This window comes from Ptychodera flava, chromosome 8 (assembly GCF_041260155.1).
Source record: "Ptychodera flava strain L36383 chromosome 8, AS_Pfla_20210202, whole genome shotgun sequence".
Classification (NCBI taxonomy): domain Eukaryota; kingdom Metazoa; phylum Hemichordata; class Enteropneusta; family Ptychoderidae; genus Ptychodera; species Ptychodera flava.
This window is the reverse complement of record NC_091935.1, coordinates 34,404,545-34,431,482: the sequence shown is the minus strand read 5'-3', so window position 1 is coordinate 34,431,482 and position 26,938 is coordinate 34,404,545. Positions and strand designations below refer to the sequence as shown.

Below are 26,938 nucleotides of genomic sequence, written 5' to 3'. Positions count from 1 at the left end.
CCTTAATGATGCTCGCAAGAAAAAAAAACTTTACTCGAATTTTGATTTCAAACGAAATAAAATTATTTACAAAATTGTTAAGTTATTGCACCGATATAGTTGTACATAATTTTGTGTTCATGGCCACCGTAATCCGTCCCTGGACAGATGGTGATATCAATCCGCGGTAACAAGAATGCGTGACATACATCAATCACACACGGCAGAGCAGTCGGGGACTCTGTATGCAAATATCGATGTGATTGACAACCAATCAATTACACTGAATGATGGTGTTGCTATTGGCCACGTATTATAAAACTGAAGGATTTCTGTTAAAAAATAACCATTTTGTTCAAAGTCTTTTCACAGCATCCACTGTGTCGCAACACTCTGCTGACCACCACCTGCTATAAAAGACCATTCTCCGGGTCGGACAACACCCGTCGCAGCAATGTCTTTACACAAACCGCCGTGGGCACTATTGGCGTTCTTTTCGCTGACAAGTAAGTGATTCTACTTCAAGAAATAAATTCAGCATGCCTATGTAAAATGCATATGATCGTGCCAATGACTACACTTAAAACTCTGTGTGTTTCAATACGACCGTTGTATTTCGGTCTTTATCAACGATTTACGCTGTTCGATTTTGATTTGGCAATAACAGCGTTCATTCAAATCTTTCATTTAAATTAATTTAATGACGCTTTGTTCTTTTCGCCTTTTCTGTATGTTCACTCAGTTTTGTTTTTAATTGCATCAGTGTGTTTGAATCAGTCTTCTGTTAATATCGCGTTCTGTAAATTTTGTAGACTAGTAGCATAAAACGCGCAACCATGTTAAAATGTTGAGTAAAACCGTCAGAACGGTCCAGGAAATATGGTTTAAAATAGTAAAATTTTCCTATCAATTGATGGGCATAAACTGATATCAACACTTTGTTGTATATGAAGCATAATTTGCAATCATGGTCAAGTTAATTTATTCCGTTTCTCTTCTTTCTCTATAGTTGCTTCAAGCTTAGCCCTCACTAGGGAAGCTCACAGTGGCTGTGCTTTGACAGGTAAGCTCCCATGTCACATGTATTCAAATTATTGCAATTTATCTTTGTATCATTGTTGTAACCGATGAAATGAATACGGGGGCCGCTGGAGTTGGAGGCCCTGGGTATAATAACATGACATTTATCACCCTGCCGGAATTCCAGCACAAACATGTACCGTATGAGGGCAGTGTTAATGACGAGGCACGGAAACGACAGTCAGAACAGGTACGGTTTGGCACCGTAGAAGATTATCGTGGTTAATGGATAAACCTTGATGATAAAGTGTAATCACAACAAATATTACGTTATCTATTTCAGCGTTCGATAACACAACATAATGTCCGTGGTTAGTCTGTAATGAAATTTTAACATAAAATGTTGCGCAATCATCACAGGGGACGTTATGCAGAATGGCCTTACTCTAGTCACAAGTGAAATATGTTGACTTTTTTCCAAATCTAACTAAATTTTCCATGATACTTTCCGAGGGAAGAAAGTCACTCTTTATTCTTAATGTTATTTTTCCTGATTGTTAAAAGTAATAAAGCAATCATGCTTTCATTTCTCATTTCACTCACACTTTGTACTTTTCGCAGTTGTCACTTAAGCTTTACTGCTTCTCAAGAGGAAAAACACGATGTTTTGTATCATGTCTTTTCTCAACATTAAATTATCAATTATCGTACAGGAGAGAACGTGATGTCGTCCGAACACTTACACTGCATTGGCACCGACCTTCATTCTTTCATTCGGGTATCTGTGCAACTTTAAACAAAGATATCATACTAGGCTACTGTTTACAATTTGAATTTATACTGACGGGCATTCTCTTCTACGTTACAGCCGTCTTATCAAGCAGGATCCTTGACGAGAGGATTGATAAACGATGCGATAATTACATCTCTATTAGTTGGGACACCAAAGGAACGTATTTTGAAACCAATTTTAAAATCAACATATCTCCACCAACTGAAGATGACGTATCAGAAATTATCGAGGGAGGATACGAACTATACGACCCAGAGTCTTGTCGACTTGTTTGAACATTGCAGATGTCAAAGAGGGAGTTTCATATGAAATCACGATCAATCTCCTCGATGACGGTGATGAGACACTGGATACCGCGTTATTGATCGGTGGTAAGTTGAGACTATACGTAGTTAAAAAGAAAAGGTTCGTGTCACAGTCGTTAACACTTTTTATTCTATAATGTAGGGTAATAAATTACACCCATCTTTCCTACCCCTAGACATTGGCTCCTATAGCAAGCGAGGTAATAGAACAATTAAAACTACATTTATGAGAGAAAACGCCTGTTGACGAACAATTTCAGCTCTCAGTATAACTTGATTATTGCAGAGGTTTTACATTTTGACTGAATTAGTAATTTTCTGATCATGTTGTTAGTCACGAAAGGAACATTTACTACTTGGTCGTTTTGAATCCTAGTCAGTGTGTTAGTGCGGGAGGAAAAAAGAAGGATGGTCATGACAATAATTCAAGCAAGAGATTGAAGGGAACTAGAGACATTGAAAGCATTATTTGAAAATCGATTGGTAAATCAATGAACTTGCTTACGTTACTTTCTACATGAAACAAATTTAAAATGTACCTCACTGTATGATGTTTAATCGGTTATTTCATCGGATATAATCGTGTAACCATGTGTACCATTTTCAGAGGACATTTGTGAGGCCCATACTTGCGTAGATGGTATGAAATGTTGCGATGACGGAGTAGACCCAACATGCCACTGTACCGGAGAATTTGTTGAAGGTCATTGCGTTGAAGATAATCCGTGCGAATCAAACCCTTGTCAGAATGGTGGTCTATGTGTACGTCAGCATCCTGGTTATGTCTGTAGCTGTCCTGTAGGCTGTGGAGGCACTCACTGTGAACGATGTGAGTATTGACTGTGGATAAATTGTGAACTTGTTATGACAAATCGAAGTGTAACATACGTATAACATGATGTAGAGGACAGAAAACAGGACTTAAGAAAGTATGCGCCTCGAATGTGAAAGACTTTTATGTTTTGCTCAAAATTTCAGAAATTAAACTTTAAACCATTCTCTTATCAAATCAATAATAAAATTTTGGGACCATCGTGCAAGGTTTGGAACTTGAGAAAGAAATTTCCAAAAATTTTTGCGATATTTGAAATTGGAAATGGCCGCCATACCTGTGTTAGTTCTATATGGCGAAAAAAATAGTTTTGGATTTTCAAAACTAAGATGGTAGAATTTTTCCATTGTCTAAGAGCATTAAATGATCTCCGACAAGTAATAGATTAAAAGAGAGTTGTATAGATTTTAGAGTCAAAATATCTGTCCTCTAGTCAATTTTTGAAGGAGTCATGTACAAGCACTACCTCTTTGCGCATTCTCAGACCCTATTTCTGTTTGCCTCTTTCCTGTTGTATCTTTACCTCCTTTCAATAGAGATGTGACATTTACGTAAACAGTAAAAAAATATGAAGCTTCGATGTTGTCATTTATGTGAATTCATATTTGTTTTATTTAAATTTACCGTCTACTTCTTCTTGATTGATTTCAACTTGATGGTGATTTGTGGATTCGTCAAAAACATGTTTAAATACCTGGTATCTTTCTCGCACTACAGTGGTTTTAGTGCCAGTGCATAATGGTGACATTACAACTAAGCCACATTACACATCAGTTTTGATTATGTGGGAAGCAAGCACCGTTGGATTAGAGCCAGAGAGGTATGAAGTGTGGGGAGCTCAACTTGGTACCAGCGAAAATCAACTTTTATGCAAAAGCGATCACCCGATTACAAGGTGCACTGCAGAAGATTTAGTAAGAGGTGCAACGTATTTATTCGAGATTGTTAGCATTCATGGACAAGAAAGTATGAAAAGCAACGTTGAAACATTTACATTGAAAGGTAAGTGGTCAGCTTCACCTTTGTTTATATTCCTCATTAAATCTGCACATTTACTCTTAGACTGGGTCAATTCATCTCTCTGTTTTACTAGGAAGTAGTAAGTTTAAATTTCCGATTATTATGTAAAATGGTTATTCAAGCTCAAACTAAAAATGCATTGAATTCTTTGTCGAATAGACCATCCATCATTTGCCACTTGCCCAAGCGATACTGAACCCCAGTGGGCCGACGGAGTCGATGAAATACCAATTTCGTGGGAGGAACCAGAAACTGAATGTGCTTCTGCGTCTACGTATGTCAGAAAGTCAAAGTCGCCCGGCGATTTATTTCGAATTGGAAGTACAACTGTATTGTACCAATTGATTGACACTGGAGAAGTAATAGAGAACTGCACATTCGACGTCGTAGTTAAAGGTAGGTACATGAAATGATGTACATTTTCCCTGTCATATTTTCTGATATCACACTGAACCAATGGACAACTCTCAAATACAAGTAAAATGCGCCTTTGCTGTATCGGCAAGAATGCCAATCTGATGACAATGCAATGGCATTTTAACCGAATCATGTTAATTTCTTAATCGACAACATATTTGTTAAGTTTGGTGGTATGACCTTTCAACAATCTATCGGCATACCAATGGGTACAAATTGTGCACCACTTCTTGCTGACTTATTTCTCTATTCATATGAAGCAGAGTTCCTACAATCTCTCTACAAAGCAGGGTCTAAAAAACTTGCAAGGCGTTTTAACAACACGCACAGATATATTGATGATCTGATTAGTCTAAACAATCCAGACATATCAAATTACTTAAATCACATATACCCTGATGAATTGGAAATCAAAGAAACAACTGAGAGTAGGAACTCAGCTTCATATCTTGATCTGTTCCTACAAGTGGGTACTAATGGGCTACACACCAAGCTGTATGACAAAAGGGATGATTTTGATTTTGAAATCATGAATTATCCCCACTTATCAAGTAATATTCCATCTGCACCTGCTTATGGTGTGTATGTGTCTCAACTTCTCAGATATTGTAGGGCTTGTGATTCCTACGCTGATTTTCAAATGAGACACAGCTTATTAGTATCAAAACTAGTGAGACAGGGATATACATCCAAAAGACTCGTGAGGACTTTCAAAAAGTTCTACGGTCGATATTATGACATTGTGGCCAAATATGACACCTCGGTCACTCAAATGATTAGCGACAGCATTCCCGGCTTTGACTTATAACAGTGATTCATATACTGTATCACTTCATACAATATTAGACAATTTTGGGACCAATCCTGACGGGTGTAGCATGCTAGCAGGGTACGCTTACCCATTCCGGACACCTGGTACCACCACTAACTATCAGTGGTTCAGGATGGTCCTACTTAAATTTGTAAATCTCAAATGTCCCATGGACCTGGTAATGTATTACCTTGAATGAAAATGATTATTGGAACAGTTTAATGTCATATTGTTTCAAACGTTAGCCACGTTTTATGTTTTATCTGATTTCAGAACGTGGAGTGTGCACAGCTTACGGTGATCCCCATTACATGTCATTCAACAACGACTACTACAGTTTTCAAGGTGTGTGTAGATACATTCTGGCCGCCACCAGTCAATCTGTGTCGCCGAGATTCAGTGTCAGCGTAAAGAATGTTGAGTCAGTATCAAATCCAGCATTCTCGGTCACGAAAGAAGTCAACGTAACAATATATGACAAAGTGAGTGGTGCTTTATCTTGAATATGTCATCTCTGTCTCTGTTTCTGTCTCTGTCTCTGTCTGTCTGTCTGTCTGTCTGTCTCCCTCCCTCCTCTCTCTCTCTCTCTCTCTCTCTCTCTCTCTCTCTCTCTCTCTCTCTCTCTCTCTCTCTCTCTCTCTCATTATGTGTTTACAATCTACTTATCTGCTCTTGTGTAAAACGTAAAACTGAAGAGCTATATGTCACAAGGAGCTCACTCTTCAATATCCCTAAACAGATTAAAGATATTCAATCTATGTAGTTTAGAATAGTCCCCCCAATGTGTTGGCCAGATAAAACTACAGTAGAAGTTACAAAGTGCATTGCCTTACACTTACGCTACTAGTGATATAATATTTAGTGCTCTAAATAATCAAACATTAGGTAACATAGGTGAAATTATTATCAACATGACCCGTTAATGTGAAGTTCATGAACATCATATATACGACTAGGGCAAACTAGGAACGACGGCGTTTCAGCTGAACGGGAAATAACATCTTTTCCTTTTCAGGTGATATCTTTGATGGAGGATGGTGAGGTTCGAATTGATGGTATCAGAGTGCGCTTGCCAGCAAGGCCTGTTTCCGATGTCTTTGTTGTCCGAAATGGAATGTTGGTGGTGAGTATATTTCTAATACTTGGAATTGCATGTGACAACTCATAAATTCAGAGAAAGCACAGCTCCGTGTGACAAACTTTTTATGTTGCTTCCATGGGATTTATATGATTAGTTAGTTCGTTAAGTTATTATACTGACATGAGATATCAATAAATCAACAAAGGTTACAAATCAGCATGAAATTTACACCTCCAAGCCTAAAAGGTTTACATGTCACTTTAACCACCTAGCAAAATATCAGAAAAACCGATGTTATTAATATGCTGAAGGCGACATAGTAATCTTGTCAACGTTACAGCTTACTACGGCATAAACGTCTTTCTTTACTTACGCAACTTCATTTTCATATTCTTGTCGATTTACTTTTGCAGTCTCTTCACACTGATTTTGGTTTCTACGTAAATTTTGATGGTAAACATCAAGTGGTCGTCAAGGCGCCTGCTGACCCTTACAAATATGAAGTTGGTGGGTTCTGCGATCATTATGGGAAAAATGGATCCATGTATGTAATGCCTGATGGTCACAGGGTAGGTTTACTTCCCTTATTCATTCTTGTTTTGGCACCACTTTTTGTCAAAGTATGTTTACCATTAAACAAACCTACAAATATCAACACACTTACGAGGTTATAGTTTATATTGCAATTGTAACTGATTTTACACGTATTCGCTCCGTCGATCTTGTCTCTGTATTCACCTTGGTAAAATAAATTAGACAGTGGGTGTGAAAGTGACGCACATTTCGGCCATCTTGATTCCATCTTTCATTTACCTATCAGTAAAACTTGCGCTTATTTCTTAACAGACAGAGGACGTAAACGAGTTTGGTCATAGCTGGGCAATAGAACAATGTGAGGAACCGTCTGAAAGTCCGTGTACACCGGCTGATGAAAACCACAAATGTGGCGACATAATATATAACCTAGGTATGCGTCGTCTCAAACAGAAAGAGAACTAAAGAAGTTCATTTGACATAAATATTGAATAATTCGACATCAAGATTCAACATATGTCTTGAAAGAAATCATGTTATTTGTATCAGAAGACCTGTAGAAGAATCACCGTACCTGATCTTTTTGTCCAGTAGATATCAAATTTACTGAATGTTGGTGAATGTATTTGCTCTCCGATCAAAACAAACACTTGTCCCTTACCTGCATTTGGTGTAACGACACATTGCAATCTTTTCTGCAAATCGTTTTAACTTGATAATAAGTATCTTTTAAACTAGTCGCTACTTGTTGTAAATTACAACAACATGATTGAGTGTATCGATCATAGAAACATATTATTAATCTTTTTAGGTCCATTCAAAGAGTGTCATGTACTTGAAGAGGAAGAATCGTACTACCAATCGTGTCTGACTGATTACTGCGCCACTGGAGATTATTGCTCCCCTATCGAATCATATCAACGGCGATGCAGAGATCTGGGACGTCCCGTTGGAGAATGGAGAAATGGAACTACATGTAGTAAGTTTGCGATCCTTTCTCGGTGTTGTGAAACTAACAAAAATATCATTCTCGCTGAGTAATATTCTATAAAAATTATATACACATGTTCACCTCAAAATCGTATGGGACAGTACTTTAATTGGTTTAAGACATCACATATTTAAATATTAGTTGTGGAAATGAGCATCATCTCTACTGGGCCGTCATGACTGATTATTATACTCTTCAATTGCAACGTTTCAAGAAGCTACTGTTTTTATTATACTCATCCATTGAAACGTTTCCGATTATATTTAAAGTTTTGCAGCTTGTGTCGAAGCTACATACACTTAGTTTTGTTTGATTTATTCAACAGCTATCGAATGTGAAGGAGGAAAAGAGTATGATATTTGTGGATCACCATGTATGAATACCTGTGTGGAGCCTGACGCCACTGAGAATTGTCCGATCACTGACTGCATGGAGGGATGTTTCTGTCCGGATGGCACTGTACTCGATGACGATAAGTGCGTTGACCCAGCTGACTGTGGATGTATTTGGAACGGAACATACTTTTCAGTGAGTGTTTAAAAAGGCGGATTATATTCTGTTAGATGAATCGAATGAGTGAAGTACCGATATGAAATTAAGCTTTCCATGGGTTTGATAGTGTAGTATTATAATTAGTATAATCATCATCATCATCATCATCATCATCATCATCATCATCATAAGTAGTAGTAGTAGTAGTAGTAGTAGTAGTAGTAGTAGTAGTAGTAGTAGTAGTGGTAGTAGTAGTAGTAGTTTTATCAAGTATGACTTTCAGAATTTGTTACATATTTTTAGCAATACGCCAAGATTAACAAAATGGTGTTTAAAACAATGATGTAAGCTTTTACCCCGTGGAATGCCGTTGAATGATGTTTGAATGAGTAGGCCTAATTGGTATATTGTAATGTAACAAAAATACTCGTTGCATGAGTTTAGATTTCATCAGTAGCCCCTTTTTCATCGCTGATCTTTGGTTTTATACGCTACTGTGTGGGTGAAGATGTCGTATCTGGTAGTTTGTGCGTAGGCATTATTCAGTACATGTGTTTTTCAGTTCAAAAAGTGTGTTGAAATCTTATCTTTGAAAATAGCTTTGTAAATATCAGTTTATTATCCTGTAACGTATTACGCGTTGCAATGTGTAAGCATTTGCAGGTTATGATAGAATGTGCAATGAATGCTCTAAGGTGACTGTGCGACTCTGAAGTGAAATATCATCTCAGAACATGTCATACTACTTCAATTTCTCTACTATTCTCCATTATCAGTTGTAGTATGACAACATCATGTCGGTGTTGAAGTTGCACTTTGAAAGTCTTTTTGACATCAGTCTTTATTCAATGAAAGCTTGTAAGCAGTATGTGACTGACAAATTCAACTAATCACGACATTGCTCTGTTTTGTTGTGTTTTTTTTTAGATCGGAGACATTTACATTACTCCGGGGTGTACAACCGAATGCATCTGCACTGAAAGCAAGGAAATGGTTTGTGAAGAAATGGAATGTGATGAAAACGCGTCTTGTTTAATTCGTGATGGTATACGGGAGTGTGTCTGTAATGAACCGTACTACGAAGGAGATGGATTGGTATGCACAAGTAGGTTCAATGTTCAAATTGCTAAATTCTGAAAAAATATGTAATGACTCAAAATTTAAGATGCTCCACTTTAGAGTTGTAACATGGCTGAGAAGCACAATCATTAATTTTTCGTAATTGTAATGATGATGATGATGTTGATGATGATTTTCATTATTAGATGATGATGATTATGGTCTAGTGGTAGTAGTAGTTTTAAATAATTTTAACACATAATTTATATTTTGGTGTTTTCGAAGATCAAATTCACAATTATAAAAGTTCGATTTTGTTATGAAATGTCCAAATCCTCCCTCAAACCTTGCTTTGTATCATACGACAGGAAAGTGTGACGAACCTGAATCCCCTGAAAATGGAGGAAAGAATGAAGACCATGATTACCCTGTATCGAGTGGAGAAGAAGTCACATTCTATTGCAATCCTGATTTTATGCTATACGATCCAGTGACTCAATCTTGCCTGGACGATGCAAGAACTGAGTGTGACGATGGTAATTGGACGAACCCTGTACCGGAATGTAAACTAGGATGCACAGATCCAGAAACTCCTGACAATGGTCGACAGGTAGGAGATATTGTATATCCTGTTTGCACCGGAACTGAGGTTCACTATGAGTGTGACCCTGGGTATGAACTTATTGGCGCCCCTTCTATTACCTGTCAAGAGGGTGAGTGGAGTGATGAAAAACCAATTTGCCAAGCCATGTGCGACGAGCCAGGTGATGTAGAGAATGGTAACCCCGTAGATGAGCCTTCCTACCCAGTGTCAGAGGGTACAGAAATAGAATATGAATGTAATGAAGGGTTTTCTCTGTATGACCCAGAGTTAAGAGTTTGCTTGGATGAATACACCATAGTGTGCAAAGATGGCGACTGGTCAGATCTTCCAACCTGTCAAATCATGTGTGATGATCCCGGTCAGGTAGATAATGGTGGACTTGTAAACGTTCCTCTATTCCCCGTATGTGAAGGCACTGTTCTTGAATACAAATGTGATCCCATGCATGAATTAATTGGTTCGGAAAGACTCGTCTGCGAAAACGGTGAATGGTCAGATGAGGTTCCAGAATGCATAATCATGTGTGAAGATCCTGGACCCGTTCAGTATGGTGGAGAGTGTGATTATCGAGAGTACCCAACGTCAAATGGCACAGTAGTAGAATTCTGCTGCGATGAAGGATATGATTTAATCGACCCATCAGATGGATCCTGTTTAGAAACTTATCACAGCGTTTGCATTGATGGGGAATGGTCACATGATAATCCATTATGTAAAGCTGAGTGTGCGTATCCAGGTACACCATCTAATGGAAGGCAAGTCGACATGCCCGAATATCCTGTGTGCTCAGGCACAACTGTAAAATTTGAATGCGATGAAGGACACGAATTGCACGGAGAAGAAATTATAGAATGTGTCAATGGTGATTGGAGCGATTCTATACCAAGCTGCAATGTAACCTGCGAAGATCCCGGCAATCCTTATCATGGGCGTCAAGTTGGAGACCATAACTATCCAGTGAGTCAGGGTTATGTTGTTGAATTTGAATGTGATGACCCATACATCCTATTCGACAATGAAACAAAGGTATGCATCGAAAGTGCAAGTGTAACCTGTCACAATGGTACATGGGATGATCTCCCATTATGTAAGCAGCCTTGTGTATGATCCCGACCCTCTTTCCAAATGGTTCAGCAACGCAACATGAGTATCCCGTGTGCTCCGGCACAATTGTAGAGTTCGAGTGCGATGAAGGTTTTGAGCTCATAGGCAGTGATAAAACGATATGTAACGACAGTCAATGGTATAATCCTACTCCTTACTGCGCAGCCTTGTGTGACGATCCTGGCACGCCAGAGAATGGATACCAAAACGAAGGTCATAAATACCCTGTAATAGAAGAAACTAAAGTCACATATGGATGTGCTGATGGTTACAATTTACACGACCCTGACACCAATGAATGCCTTGAGGCTTATGAAACCGTCTGTGAAGGCCCTGACTGGACAAAACGACATCCACTCTGCCTTGCAGAATGTGAGGCCCCAGACACACCACAAAACGGCTCACCGATAGAAGATCACACATACCCTGTATGTTCTGGAACCACAGTCTCTTTCGAATGCGATGAAGACCACTTCTTGTCTGGGGAAGATACTCTTACCTGCGAGGAGGGCGGATGGAATCCTGATCTACCAACCTGTCTACCAGGATGTGATGATCCCGGCACACCAGAAGATGGAAGTCAGTTGGATGATCATACATACCCAGTCCCACCTGGAACGACAGTTCGCTTCTGCTGTGATGAAAACTTCTTGTTGGTCGGAAACCAAGTTCTCCTTTGCCTGGAAAATGGCACATGGGATGGTGTACACCCAACTTGTGAGCCCATGTGTGAAGACCCAGGCGTTCCAGAAAATGGTTTCCAAGCAGACATCGTAGAGTACCCAGTTCCAAGTGGCACCAAAATTCATTATGACTGCAACGTAGGATTTGAAAAACATGGTAAAGGATTCAGCAAATGTGAAAACGGAACTTGGATACCTCCAGTAGATGATACTTACTGTGTGGGCAAGTAAAATATTTGTAAATTCAATTTTTTTAACTTTACAACCTGTTGTTTGACCATGTAAATTTATGGTGACCATATGGATACTGCATTACTTCAAATGTACGGCACTAAAATTGTCATTGATTAGTTATCTACACAAAGTAAAACTTCGAAGGATGCGGGCAATAATCGCAATATGAGGAAAAGTAGGACTGTTGCAATTGAAAGAAATAAAAACAAACTTATTATCATTTTCTTATAGAAATCGATGAATGCTGCAGTGATCCATGTAAAAATGGTGGTAGATGTATTGATGGCATAGGACGTTTTGACTGTCTCTGTCCAGCAGGATTTGATGGCTTCAACTGTGGTCAAGGTAAACATACCGTAAACACAATATTTCGACCAAATAATGTCTCATTCACTACAGACTTGACATCTGTCATTAGTATGAGTCTGAAAATGACTTTGCTTTATCCTAAAAATGAACAGTGGAGAATGGCGAAAGATACTGTTTCTTTCACTTTAGCTGATTTCATTCATTCTTTAATATGTCTTCTTTAAAGGGAAAAAGACACCAAATCCAGTTTAAAAGTGTCATGGAGTTTGCTCTCATTTAATAATTTTAATAATTTTCAACTTTTCCTTAAAGTATATTTAAAGTTACTTATGACAAGGAAACGTTGTTAAATCTGCCATAACACAATCATTTGCTTGGTGCATGCTACTATTTACAAACGGGGATTTACTAATAGCCAACCTAAACACGTATATCATTATTTCTTTGGTTAAGAATACGGTGTCTGCTATGTGTGGGGAGATCCTCACTACATGACGTATGACGGAGAAAAATACGACTTCAATGGTGACTGTATGTACATTTTGACCGAAAGCGCTACAGCAGAGAAAACTTCATTCAGGGTTGTAGTCAACAATGAAGCTTTCGACGTAGGTGAAGAAAGGCTCAGTGTCACTCAAGAGTTGGCTGTGATAGTATATGGACAGGTAGGCGTGTTTGTAACTGCCGATTAGTATGCTCAATGTAGAATGCATCAGTGAACATATTTGAACTCTAAAATCTTTATAATTTATCTCTAATCTACTACTTGTTAGGACTTGTAAGAATAATCTTCACTGTCTTCATTCTTCAAAAATCGAAAATTGTATTTTTTCCTTTAGAGTTAACACAGTGGGATAGTGACCATTTTAAATTTTCAACATCGCTAATGTTAAATAATTTGTTTCTGTAATTCCAAACTTTGCACTGTGACCTCACATTTTCATTCTTGATCTGGGGAGAAAATGATTGAAAGTTTCATTTTGCAAATTTAAGCAAAACTTAAAGTCTTCAAAAAATGGGAAGTCCATTGAGTTTTCAGCTGAATACAATGATTAGCTGTTGGATGTTTTAACTATAAAATATGTCTATTTAGAATGAAAACATTTTTGCTGTCTTTGCAGGAAATCCGACTGATGCGAGATGGCAAAGTACTAGTCGATGGATCTTATGTAGCTGTTCCTTACTACGCATCATCAGGAATACAAGTAAAACAAAGCGGCAGGTATACGGTATGTAGTGCGATGGTGGCTGCATTTAAATAGCTTCTATGACCACTCAATGTATATACGTTTATTGGAAAAATAATCGTTTGTCAGAGTTGACTCTTTAACTATCAATTACAGAGTACACCATCTCACCATGAACACTGTAGCAGTCTATTGAAAACGTTCTTTTTACATTTTACTTTACATCCTACCTTAGAATATTTACGTGGACATCGGTTTAGTGGTTAGATGGGATGGACACCATTATGGCGACGTTAAAATTCCAGAAGATTACAAGGGAATCGTTCGAGGACTCTGTGGAAACTTCAATGGTGACCCTGCAGACGATTTTATGGATCCAGAGTATAGACTTGTAGGTAGCTTATTTTATTACATTTGTAGCATAGTTTGATGCATGTATAAATTGTTTACTTTAATGTCGCGTTTGTTGGCGTACTGTGTGTTTATAAAATTGTTTGTTGTTGAACCACTTTTTAAGGTGGGGGTATAGCCAGGTGGCCTTGCCAGATGATGTCATCGCTAGGTAAATTGTGCAGTACATTGTGAGGCTATCTAAAGCCTACTTTAGCGATGTATTTGTTGCTTTGGTTGAGTTTGTGTCCAATATATGATAGCAAGTATGTATGTGCGAGTCTTTCCCGAACTCAACAGCATTCAGGGTGATCGCGTCAGAATTGTTGTAACTGCTCTGTTGGATTGCTGAGCCTCTTTTTACAAGAGTTGGATTTTTTCGAGCGGTTCTGCTTTGGATGTCTTAACTAGGTGGCTGCGTGTCCTAATTTTGTGTTCGAGTCTGACGGAGTATTTACTGAATAACCTGTTGTTGTTCTTTTTAATCGACCTAGATTCCACCAGAAATGGAGCATACCCATCGGGCAGCCATGTTTGGTAACACGTGGATTGCTAATCCAGAAGAATGCGTTTCCGATGCACGTGGTTGCAACCCTTGCGCAGCTGATGTTGATATGGCAATGCAGGCACACGAGTTGTGCTCACTCCTCACCGATCCAGATGGTAATTATGAAAATTAAGAGCCAAATCTTAGAAAATGGAGATAAAAGTATAATCTGTGGATTTGATATTTAGTTTTATTGTACAGTGCACACTTTCAGCAAAAGAGCAATGCATGTGCAGAAATATTTGTCAATTGGAGGAGATCAAACTGTGGCACCTAAGGTACTCGTTCGCTTTTTCAAAGTTGAAATTTCGGGTCGATGGCTTGCTTGCATTGTCTTACAGGGACATTAGCTGTAACTTATGGCAATTTTTTCAGTATTCTCTTTCTGTACATCAACTACCGTGTCTGACCCTAATCCATTTGTCATACTGAAATGTCGAGTTTTCTTTTTGTCAACTCAGCTTGCATGTATGTAGTGATCATTGTTTATTGTTTACAAATGAATTCTAGTCCGGACTTGAATACAATTTTCAACAATAACAATGTAGATTATACTCGTATAGGCTGTTGTATTGATATGCTAAATACTTGGCATTCAATTACAGTTTAGGAATCCAATGCAAAAGTGTAGGGAAACAGACGTTCTAAAAAATTGCCAAAAGATACAACTTATGGAGCTTTAAATGAAAGATTTTGAAGTTGCCTTCTTCTGTTCATATTCGTTGTAGGCCCTTTCGCTGGATGCCATGAAACGGTGAACCCTGAAGATTATTTTGGTGCTTGTATGTTTGACCTGTGTGCCAAGCTGCCAGATGAAGAAGGACTGTGTATGAATGCCGAAACATATGCCCAGGCCTGTCTTGACAACTTCATCCCGATCAACTGGAGAAGTGAGGTGCTCTGCCGTAAGTTTGACATAAATGTTGCCTAACGATAACATTTAACTAGTGACATTTGTATTGTAGACTAATTTATTCACTGAAGAGAAACCTCGTATATAATATTGCAGATGACATATCACCATTTGATAGGTCTTGTATTCTCACTATTCAAACGGGTCACTCTTTACCAAAGGCAGTTATAAACAGAATCTTGATCTCAAATGTTAACAGTTTTCTTTCTTTTTTTACTTTTATCTCATTTCCACAGCCATAACATGCAGTGCAGATAAAGTTTACAATGCCAGCGTTCCCTCTTGTACATCTTCGTGCAGTGTCCAAATTTCATATTATGAATGTCCAGAAAGGCGTTTGGTAGATGGCTGTGTCTGTCCAGAGGGCGAAGTTCTGGGTACGGACGAATATTGTGTACCCGTTGAACAGTGTCCCTGCGAATACCAGGGTGAAATAATGGAAGTAAGTACATTACACTTTGAACTGTCTATCCATGAGAGTATTTTACGTCCGAGGTATGCCCACAGTGATTGATCGTTAAATGCTTGAAGCCCATTTAACCTATACACAAGAAGAAGGCAGAGAAAAGAAGATCTCTTCTCACATGAGTTGAATTAACTGATGTAAATTTGTTTGTAGTAAGAGAAAAAACAGAATTTAAGAATAAATGTATTCAAGGTTCGTCGTCAGGTTACCGTGACTGGCTTGACGAAGGCACTAGAGTTATAGATATAGTCAAACTTTACGAAGTTGTTGAAACTGATAGCCTCCTCAGCTTTTAATGTATCGTTAAGCTCACTTATTCACTTGTCCTTCTCACCGTATAATTTAAAACCTCTCCTTTTCAGGTTGGCGATGTTGTTATCTCAGAAAACTGCTACGAGAAGTGTTCGTGCTTACAAAATGGCAGGGTAGACTGCATTTCTATCAGGTGTGATCCAAATGCATTCTGTGGCGAGAAAGAAGGCGAATACGGCTGTCATTGTAACGCAGGGTTCAACGGAGATGGCATGCGTTGTTCAGGTGACTAGATGTTGGTAAAATAACGTCCGCTAAACAAAGCCAGTCGAGTTGTCTATTTGTTCATGTGTTCATAGGTTTGTATGTATTGATGGATGGATGGACGGACGGACGAATGGATGCAAATATGCATGCATGCCTGTATGCATGCATGTATGTGTATGTGCGTGCATGTAAGACACATCTCACCGAGGGATTTTAATCAAAATTTGTATTTAGATTTGACTAATTCCGTTTTTATAACGCCTCACTGACAGCAATCCTGTGTGATGCCAATCCTTGTGCAAATGGCGGTATCTGTACTGAACACAGCAATTATTACACCTGTACTTGCCCTCATGGATTCCAAGGTGTTCGTTGCGAAACCGGTGAGTATCTATTCAAGATGTAAATGTGCAAATGAAGAGAACATCGAATGCATATCCTCATTAACGCGTTTATATCAGCACTTCGCCCTTAAGAAGGCTTGTTGATATTTTTCAGCTGTTTATATGTATATGTATTTTGTGTCTGTCTGAGAGAGAGAGAGAGAGAGACAGAGAGAGAGAGAGAGAGAGAGAGAGGCTTTTAAATAAAAGACACAAATGAAAGCACTAGGTACATGTGCATGTACTAGTTCACATTTAGTAATATGGTGGATAAGGAAGTGATGTTGATGTTCTTTTCTCAATCATATTAATGATAATATACCTATTCACACGATTATGAACATTTTACCCTTTCAATGACTTTTTTCCATTTTTTTCACGTTATTACGTGTATGTAATATATTAAGAACGATGAGGAGGGAAGAAGGGTAGGGAGTGAGGGACTTCGAGAAACAGTGGGATAATAAATCGACAAAATATAGCAACGGGCAAGTTTATGCATGTGTTACAATGATATGTTGCACGAAGCATTTTGTCAGTAATATAATGACTCAGATTTAGACTGAATCGGGCTTGACAGTTGTGAAACAAGTGAACACCGTTGATAGAAAGATTGACAGAAGGGAGATTGTAAATTAGGCTACATCAGCATCCAGTTCTTCAAATCCTAAAATGCAATTCTTTCTTTTTTACAGCGATTAATGGCTGTGAAAACAATCCATGTCATCATGGTGGTATGTGCGTCACTGATGATGATGATGGCTACCAATGTCTGTGTGTTGATGGTTACTCTGGTGACAATTGTGAACGCAGTGAGTTTAGGCCTAATAGGTCTCTTTCAAATCAGTCAATTAGCACTTAAAATCTTTATCTGTAATTTCAGTTAAGGCTACGATATTTTACTATACGTGGTTTCGTGTGTAATACGGAATCATTCCAACGAATGGATTAATTATCACCATGATGCAAGATCGCTGAACACGTACCTAAATACTTATAGCTGACGGTGGATTGCGTTCCAATCATTGAAATATAATTTCTTGTTTACATTTTAATGAGTAAGCATATTGTGTTTCAGCTGACTGTCTCGTTCACGGTGTCTATTCATCCGATGGATCCAGCTGGTATCATAACAGTGGTGACGGTTGTCAACTTTGTAGCTGTAACAATGGTGCCATTGAATGCAAGGGATTCACGGCTTCCACTGTAAGTATAAAGATGCAACTTTTGACGATACTTGCCCTTTACCTTGAACTTAAATGTCTAGAATAACTGTAAGTGTACTCATAAACTTTTTTCCAAGACATATTTTATTTCTGTATCAATTAATTGTCTACGTCGTCTTATGATTTGTAAACTCTAAATGTTGTTGCAGCTGAAAGAAGTAATGTAAGGACATTAAAATATCTCCTAAGGTTGATACACAATCGATACATGGACAGGTCATGATATAAAGTATTTTCTTTCACAGTATTACAACGACCACCTGATGTGCCAAGATGATTCGGACTGTGGTGCATACGGCCCATGTGAAGCGAAAGTAGCTTGCGTTGGCGACGACTGTGTCAAGCTGTGCACTGGCGTAGCGATCCAACAACATCCCAACCAAGATACATGTTACGATCACCTATCTGGCGATTACAACAAATGTATTGTCCTTGACGTGGAATTTGTAAGTATGAGCACCTTCGGGACAGCAATAAATATATATATTATAAAAAACATATTACTCATAGTGACGAAATTAAATGAACAACAATTTAAATGACTGCTTGATCATATTGTTAAAACTAGCTTATCCACTTTATTTTGCTTGTTCTCTGCCGACGTTAATTGATATTAACCTAATTTTTGCAGTTGTTACGTTAATACTGAAACATTAAAATAACAAGCAGTGTGTAGAAATACGAATAAACAACATCCGCTATGAACGATGTGGTATTCATGTCCAGCTTAGCGCCTACGATATTTTTTGTCTTTCAGATGGAGGATCCACTAAGTATTTGTCAAGACTTGAGTCACTACATACGCAACAACGTACCAAGTATCTCTGAGTGTGTTGATATTGACTGTATAGACAGGAATGTCTTGAACAAACGGCGAGATGTCCGGAAAAAACTACGCGTTGTCATCGTAAGTATCGCAACTTTACATTTTATCTTGTTCATATTAATTCGAAAACTTCTTGAACTGTCGAGATCCAGTCATGTGTTTATTATTTTTGAAATGAAATCGCATATGCATGAAGAAGCTTCCTTATTTTCTGCCAAAATCAGTAGATCTTAACATTTCTTTGTGGCTCTGTCATGAAATACAGCTATCTTGTTAATCAGTGTGATTTCTATGATGATGTATTTTTGATGAGTTTATTGCATGATGGGACTGCAATATGTAATCGTTCTTTGTACCGTACCAATATCTGACGGCATACTATTACAAATCACAGGAACGAGAAAACGATGTCAAATCCGAAACGTCTGAAGCAATTGTTAAAGAACTAAAAGAAGTCATCGAGAAGGACAGAAGTGAAGGTACACTAAAAGATAGCCTTACCGGCATTTCTATCGGTAAGTATGTCAATAAAACTGAACATCAATATGTCAAAGGTTTATAACGGTTTATTACTTCGAATCCTCGCCTAATTTAACCTAACCGTTACTTGCTTTAATGTATGACATATTGTTGTATTATGTAGTACCGCAAATGTCCGTTTCACTCTGAACCTGTATCAGCCATATTTTGAGTAGAAGCTAAAAAATGTCAGAAGATTAACACCATGATGTTTCTTTCACTTGCAGTGGACGCGTCTTCTGATTCAGCACATGATTCAAGTAAGTACACAGGAAAGTTATCAAAAAGAGTCTTTGTCATGACCACTCATTCCAATAGAGCATTACTGTCTCTGGTTATTACTTGCGTTTTGTATCTAACAAGTGCTGTACACCTGATTCTTAGTAGAATGTCACTAAGACATTGCTCATCAAACTAAACATGTTGACTGTTGCAGAATAAGTTCTTAGATGAATTTCAGACTTTATCCGTCAAACTCAGAATATATTGGGTCTTTCTTGCCAAGGTTTCTATGGATGTGTTTCCAATTCTTTCACATGAAATAGAGGAGATAGACTACCAAAAAAGCACACTTTGTAGGGTTTTTTGATGCTGTTTTTTTTTCACTCTAGTCATATGTATGGTACAATTAACTATTCCACGTCATGCAAACTCTTCAAATTCCCGATGTCTGTATCCCAGGTTGTCTAGAATAGGCATTTTATAATTTTATGTTACTATGTTACAATGCCATTTCTTTTATCACTGCAGGCGTCTCGTCATGGCTTCTACCCACGTTGATGGCAGTTGTCGCCGCGGCAGTCGTTTGTATCATTGGCGTGGTGCTGTATCGTCGCCAACGGGGGCACCGAAGAGAGCAACATTTGATCGTCGACGTCAGTGATGAAAGCTACGGGCTGGGGACTTACCGGGACGAAGGCATCAATGGTTTCTCGAATGAAAACTACAATTTTGAACCGAGTCGCCCTGTTGATTAATCAGGATTTGAAGCCAGAAAACTTAAAGTTTTAAAGGAACCATGTTAATATATATTCTGAATTTTGCCGTGAGCTATAAGTAACCATTTGCAATGTTATATAAAATTTTAATTTGTTCATAAGTTCTCTTCTGCCAGTCAAAATATGTTTACCTGATTTTTATGAATTAAAATTCAAGTATTTTCCTTTCATTTTGACCACATATAGAGCATCACATGGTCATATACTTTATTCTTGGTTAAGTACAACTTTATTGACATTGTTATTTCAACAGTACAGTCTTACTTTGTACGATGTTGACTCTTATCATATTCAAAAGTCATATTTCGTTTCTACGGCAAAATCCTTGTCCATAATATTCGTGCAGCGTTGTTTGCACCTGTGACCCGCTAGTCTTACTGAGTGCATTCTGAACGCTCAGGTATATACACATGTACAATCTTAAGTATCTCCGCTATACATAGTGAACAAATATCACCGCATTTACATATTGATCAGTGATTATTTTCATGGATCTGCTGTCTTGCAAACTATTCGTTTATTTAATAAAAATATATAATACTTTTAAACTTGGTTGTTTTTCCCAAATGTTAATCTTTTTGACAAAACAACCGGAAACGAAAAACAAGCCTCAGGCTGCAGTAACACGCTGATTTACATTGTTTGCTGACGATGAACACATCAATTTCTATGAAATGTGTTCAAGAAATTCCAAAATTTTTACCCATGGTTCCACTCGCTAGTCACGTAAGTTAACTATTTGTAATTTTCACTCGGTGGAAATTTTTCATTTAGAGGCTAAATTTGATTGATGGAAATATGTTGGGTAACTCATGATCATGGAATCCTGTTCATAGTGTTGAATTTTAACTTCCCGGAAATATTCCATTAGGTATCTCAAAGATCGCACGATTGACCACAAATCGTCTACTTCAACAGACAATAAGAAACCTACAAAGAAAAAATTCTTTATACCTTAATGATGACTGGAATAGAAAATGTTGTCGCTGCTTCTCTGCCTCGGATTTACTCAAATCTGAATGTATTGAAGCATTTGATTATAAGGAAAGGGTTGTTTACAAGCAAGCATATTCCAAGTAACCCAAAACTTTCATACCATTATGTTAATGGATGAACGTGAAATACAGGTTTTTGTCTGAAACATCAGTTTCTGGAATTTCGGCATTGGTGGTTCAATAAACCTGAATTTGAAGTTTACTAAAGTAACATGCAACGTCTTCTGGTTCATTCATTAATCAGCTTTTGTCTTTTGATTTTTTCTGTTGTCGACAGATTTTAGTTCAAGCAAGTTTAGCAGAACAAACTCGGCGACTTTGTACCTGGTCCTCCCGATTTGTATATAATTCTTGGTCATTAAAGACGAATTTAAATGACACTGTGTTTCTGCATTTTCAAACATCGCATTTTGATGTCAAGAGTAGTTGACAAATACGCATAAAGGGAGAAAACTTTGATAAAAATTATCAGAACCAGCGAGTTCACCAACATTTCAGAGACTGGGCAGACGTGCAGATTGCCATGCTGATTGACACTACTTTATGGGGGGGGGGGGTCATAAGTCTTATGTCACAAGTCGTTCAATGCTGCGTAGCTCAGCTTACAACAATGAAAACATTGGTCTAGGGAAAGAAACCTACACTGGCCCTTCGGTAACCATCACACTCCCCGATTGCTTGCAATCAATTCACTAGGGGGTAAATGTGGACCGAAGAAATTATAATAATATCTGTAAAAATGTACTTGGCAAATTTAATTTGTTTACTAGATGTGCCCACGACATAACGTGAATGGTTGGGGAACCGTCATTATCTACAGCCTGGGGGTTGGAGGAATCTGAGGGGAGTCACTCAAAATATTGAACACTGCAAGAGGGGTTGCTCAGAATGTGGTGAGAAAGATAGGGGTATTCAATTTTGGTGCAAAATAAATTTAAAGCTCTCACAGATTGCACCATTGCGGCACACATCAATTTCTCAAAATTTTCGATATTATCTCTCTTATAGTACTTAGTATAGTTTCTTCTTTATTGATGATTTCTTAAACTGTCGCTTTTCGTCAAAATTTTCCGTCAAGTGCTACAACTCTGCTGTTCAATTTAATGTCAGTGACATCTACTTCGATCGTAGCTGACAGAAAAGGAACAATGGTTCTACTCTAAATGTTCTTAGGTAATCGTGCTGGAGACCTGGTATTCACAATAGAGGGGTACTGTTGATAGTTGGAACAGACTATCTAGCCAATCAATGACCGTGCTCAGTCTTGGTGTCAAGTTCAAAATCAGTGCGTACATATTGAAATTAACACCAAGTTATTACGGATAAAAGCTCATATGCATCAGCAGAAATAATCAAAAATCTGTATAGGAAAATGTCATTCTCTCTCTCTCTCTCTCTCTCTCTCTCTCTCTCTCTCTCTCTCTCTCTCTCTCTCTCTCTCTCTCTCTCTCTCTCTCTCCCCCCCCCATGCTCTCTCTCTCAACACACACATACATTAGTACATGTGTCTGACATTTCAAATAGGATGTATAATTAAATCAGAACTGGCAAAATTACATCAAAACAAAGAAATGGGTGGCAGTAACACACTACAGTATTGCTTGTAGTTTCATTACATCGGTCGCTCTTGCCCCGAAATTCGTATTCTGAGCTTAAGTGTGCCATCTCTATGTGTTTGTTTGCGCCTGGAACTTTTTATCACATATTTTCAGTTCAAAGCATGAATCGCGAATTGCCCCCTTGAGGGAACACGGTGCTACAAAAGGCTAAAATGGAGAGCATGAATGCACTTTCCTGCACATTAATATCGATGTCGATTATAAATGTGGGACGTTTTATTTCGTCGCTGGATTATACCAGTTCCCATTGAAATGAGAATAGCTCCTAAACGGACGAATTAGTCCATTTTCCTGCTCGCGCAAAATACTTTAAACCGCTATCTTTTGACCTGTACAGGAAAATGCCGCCACTGTATAGGGATGTTTGCACTCACTAAGCGGCGGCGACGACTCGGTAGATAACTGTGGCGCCTAACTGCCGTATAAGTCTTGATGACCTGATATAACCCGAAGCACTTCAAAGTAAATAGGGTTAGAACCGACTCAAACTTGTCGCATGTTTGAAAATGTGAATTTTGTCTTTGCATCACACGATGGCGACTGATATTGGGGCAGGAGAACAGATTGGTACCTTGATATTTTGGCGAGGTTTCGTGTCCGGATATTGGGATAGCAGTCGTTCCAAAAAAGCCTCCTTTTTGTTCTTGTTAATATTTCATCCACGCAGAGGAATTTCAAAAGAGTTCTTCCGAGCCAAGCACACCATCCATTAACTGTTCTGCTAAAACGTTTATGGTAGCTACTGATCCACACTCTACGCTTTAACGTAACTTATTAGGCACCTCCTTGTTGATTAATTTGGGAACAGCTTTTACGGATTAATACATGCAAGTACTTTGTGAGACCTGTCTAAAAAGGTAATATTAAAATATACATATTATGCTAAATATAAAATATATATATATATATATATATATATATATATATATATATATATATATATATATATATATATATATATATATTGTTCTAGTAGACGAATGCAATTCCAATTTTAATCAAATACCTGTGGCAAAGAGGCTGTAAAGAGACCTGACTTTCAATTATTTCTAATTAGGTAGAAAATAAAAAAGCACTATTGCATTCTCGGCTGGTGAGATATTTCAATTTCTACAGAGGGTGGATTTTAAGTCATAGCATGTCGTGAACACGGACCATTTCATGGTTGAATAAAAAAAAAGCTACTTCCATTTTTGCAACTTGATTAGCCATCGTGTTCATGATGTGCACACAAGTACGCATCCTGTGCCAAGTACCTGTTCAAGGAGAGTTTTAAACTTTGTATATTGTAGTCATCCATAGCTAAGCCGCGCAAAAAAAAACCCTGAATACAGCAGCAAACATCCGGAAAAATTACTAATCTGTGGAGACATCAGGCCGGATGATGAAACAACGCCAACAGCTAACCCACTATTGCCGTTAGAGTCGTCACAGCTTCCGTTGTAAAGATACATCAGGACCTCCTTAGCGTGTTTGGTTTGGATTAACCAGTAGTAACGATATATCGCAACGTGCAGGGCCTGACACTGCCTATTACGCCTATTATTTGCCCGCGTTTTTTCAGAGCTGACACTGTAATCTCAATACTAGGCAAGTGTACCGAACCGGATAAGGGCAACCGCTGTTCGTCCTGTGCGATTGCTCAATCACTGTCACTCCAACTAAAATAAAGTGCAGTAAACTTGGAAGAACGGTCGCAGAACGCGACTAAAGATATCAGTTTCGTTGTCTCAGTAGACATGTAGTTTCATCTGGTAAGTAAATTGTATTTAGAATACACATGAGCAAAGTGTGCTCGCTAAAAGAGGCAAACAGAAAAATACAATGCGGCTTGTTCATGTAACTGAGCGACGGTCTGTAAGATCTCTCAAATACATTATTGTGCCGCCCCATTAAGAATTGAACATGCTATTTGACGGTAAGTTTGAGTGATTACCCGACACAGGTTAGTTCATGGAGTGTTTTGATCGGTTTTAGCTTGACCACGTCTAAAAGCATGCACCCAGTGCAAAGATGGGGTTGATCCGTGTGTATTCGGCAGAACATATTTGGCCCTGCGCAGTTGTATGGATGTTGTAGTTGTATGGGACCTAGTTTGAATAATCTGTCGCCAAGGCATATCGAAGTTGCTGGGAAAGAGAAAAACGAAGTAGTTTCTGGTTGCTGGATTTCACACGATGTGTTTGCAAATATATGTGCCGTGCAATCCAGCCGTGTTGGCAACAGCTATACACACGTATCATACTTGAGCCAGCTGTGAAAAAGTTATGACCCAATGTTGGACATTGCTGTCAATCCAATTTGTTTCCCAGTTCTTGTCAGCTGCTATACTCATTAAATCGCAATAAGTGGTATTGACACGAGCTGCACACAGGCCTTTGCTACAGTCTCATGCTCTGGTCAACAGAGTGATTGAGGAGAATTTCAAACTCAAGATGTGGCGTACAATGTACGCGAATGTTGACTATTGATTTTATCTATTGCTGGTCAAGAGAATAAAGTCGTCAAGTGTTTGCAAAGGGATTACCAGTAGTGTCTGTCGTGGATTAACGGATAACAATTAGACACATGCCAGCAGTTGAACATCAGGTGCCACCATTTTAACACCCAACATTGCTCTAAGGGTATACTTCGTGTATACATAATATTGTGAATCGACGTGCAATACTTTTCTCCTTTTCTGTCTCACACCCCACCAAAGTTACACATGCAGGCCCGGGGGGACAACTCTCTCTCTCTCTCTCTCTCTCTCTCTCTCTCTCTCTCTCTCTCATGATGTGGCCAAGATTTTTTTGCACGGGATGTTTTAATTATCTGAAAGGAACGCTTTGAATGTAGCTACCTGATACGATAGAAGATATCACAGAATCTATTTCGGCACTAAGGTTAACAGTTAATAGCCGTCATGTACGGTTTCAGACGTTTAGGGCGGTTAAAGTCTAAAGTTGTTTCCACAACAATTGGCTAGGCATGTAGGTTAAAATGTCAGAAAGCTAAAAGTTAATTTACTTCAATACTTCGATAATGCACATCTAGTAAGAGAGATAATCATTGCCTGATCTGACCGATTGGGAGGACCAAGAATGTCGTGCTATGAAACATTTCTTGTTCAGTTCTCAGAAGAGACACAATGTAACCATTTGCTGATGTTTGGTTTTTCATTGCCACTGCCGTCGTTACACTGCCAAAAAAAGGGAGTTTACTCCGTCAATCATACGATTTTAGACATAGTTTTATGATAGGCATCTCTTCGTCAGCAAGCAATCACTGCAGTTTGTACATCGTACTTTACCCGGTGACCTTGGACAAAACAACCTCAACTTTTTGTTTTCGCATAGGCTATCCTGTGTTCGTCTGGCAGAATAAAATACCTAGTCCTTGAGGACATCCCTTAAGTATCGCACCTATACATAATAAAAGTCTAAATCCTTCTCATTTGACAACAATTTGAAAATCCCTCTGTGATTTATGCGAATGGGATGTCTTGAGAAGTGCTGCCTAAGGACGACAGCTCCCACCCTGTATCTATCGATCTTCTTTCTCTTTCGCTGCTTACCTGTCAGTCTGCCTGGTTACCAAGTGTTAATTTTGCCCCAGCGTCTTCTCCCTCCCCTTCTCTTCCCCAATCTCACGGAACTTCGCTTAAATGTGTGCTATGGAAAGATGATGTTCAAATTTGATTTTGCAAATATAAAATAATACAAGGTACTGTTACGCGACAAGATCAATTTTGTACCTTTGAAGAAAATAGCACAGTATACATAAGAAAAGGGACAGCAAACTATCTGGTCAAGACAATTAAAGACAAGGCCATGGACACGGGGGTAGACGACATTGTTTTTGTTTTTGTTTTTTTTAAATAAATATTTATTGCGGTCTAAAAAAAGAAAGAAAATACAATGTACGTCACAAGTCCCTTGATTTGTATACAGTTCACAAGTAAATAAAGGTTGAATATTTGAAAAGTTTCTTAAGATTTTTCCAATACTTGTAACATGTCTTCGTAATATGTTCACACGTGTATGTAAAATATATTGGCAACATCATTTTTGACAAAAATAGACCATTACCGAAATTTAAAA

General features: G+C 38.3%; 1 protein-coding gene across 1 annotated transcript; it reads left to right on the top strand.

Moving 5' to 3' along the window:
- Positions 1-345: 345 nt before the first annotated feature.
- LOC139139148 (zonadhesin-like) lies at positions 346-21,448 on the top strand. Its single transcript, XM_070707954.1, has 30 exons — positions 346-485; positions 989-1,042; positions 1,868-2,163; positions 2,705-2,926; positions 3,647-3,931; positions 4,109-4,345; positions 5,451-5,659; positions 6,193-6,300; positions 6,672-6,827; positions 7,105-7,225; positions 7,604-7,771; positions 8,109-8,311; positions 9,203-9,380; positions 9,703-11,948; positions 12,191-12,304; positions 12,722-12,933; positions 13,390-13,497; positions 13,691-13,846; positions 14,340-14,508; positions 15,121-15,297; positions 15,542-15,747; positions 16,134-16,308; positions 16,563-16,673; positions 17,369-17,485; positions 17,752-17,879; positions 18,145-18,345; positions 18,657-18,806; positions 19,120-19,240; positions 19,472-19,504; positions 19,995-21,448. The coding sequence occupies exons 14-30, from the start codon at positions 11,042-11,044 to the stop codon at positions 20,219-20,221; spliced, it is 3,312 nt and encodes a 1,103-aa protein (XP_070564055.1). The 5' UTR covers positions 346-485; positions 989-1,042; positions 1,868-2,163; positions 2,705-2,926; positions 3,647-3,931; positions 4,109-4,345; positions 5,451-5,659; positions 6,193-6,300; positions 6,672-6,827; positions 7,105-7,225; positions 7,604-7,771; positions 8,109-8,311; positions 9,203-9,380; positions 9,703-11,041; the 3' UTR covers positions 20,222-21,448.
- Positions 21,449-26,938: the final 5,490 nt, after the last annotated feature.

Coding starts and splice junctions, on each gene's coding strand:
- LOC139139148 (XM_070707954.1), top strand. CDS start 11,042: ATGATCCCGACCCTCTTTCCAAATGGTTCAGCAACGCAACATGAGTAT. Junction 17,486..17,751: donor TGGTGACAATTGTGAACGCA/GTGAGTTTAGGC, acceptor ATTGTGTTTCAG/CTGACTGTCTCGTTCACGGT. Junction 18,807..19,119: donor AAAAACTACGCGTTGTCATC/GTAAGTATCGCA, acceptor TACAAATCACAG/GAACGAGAAAACGATGTCAA.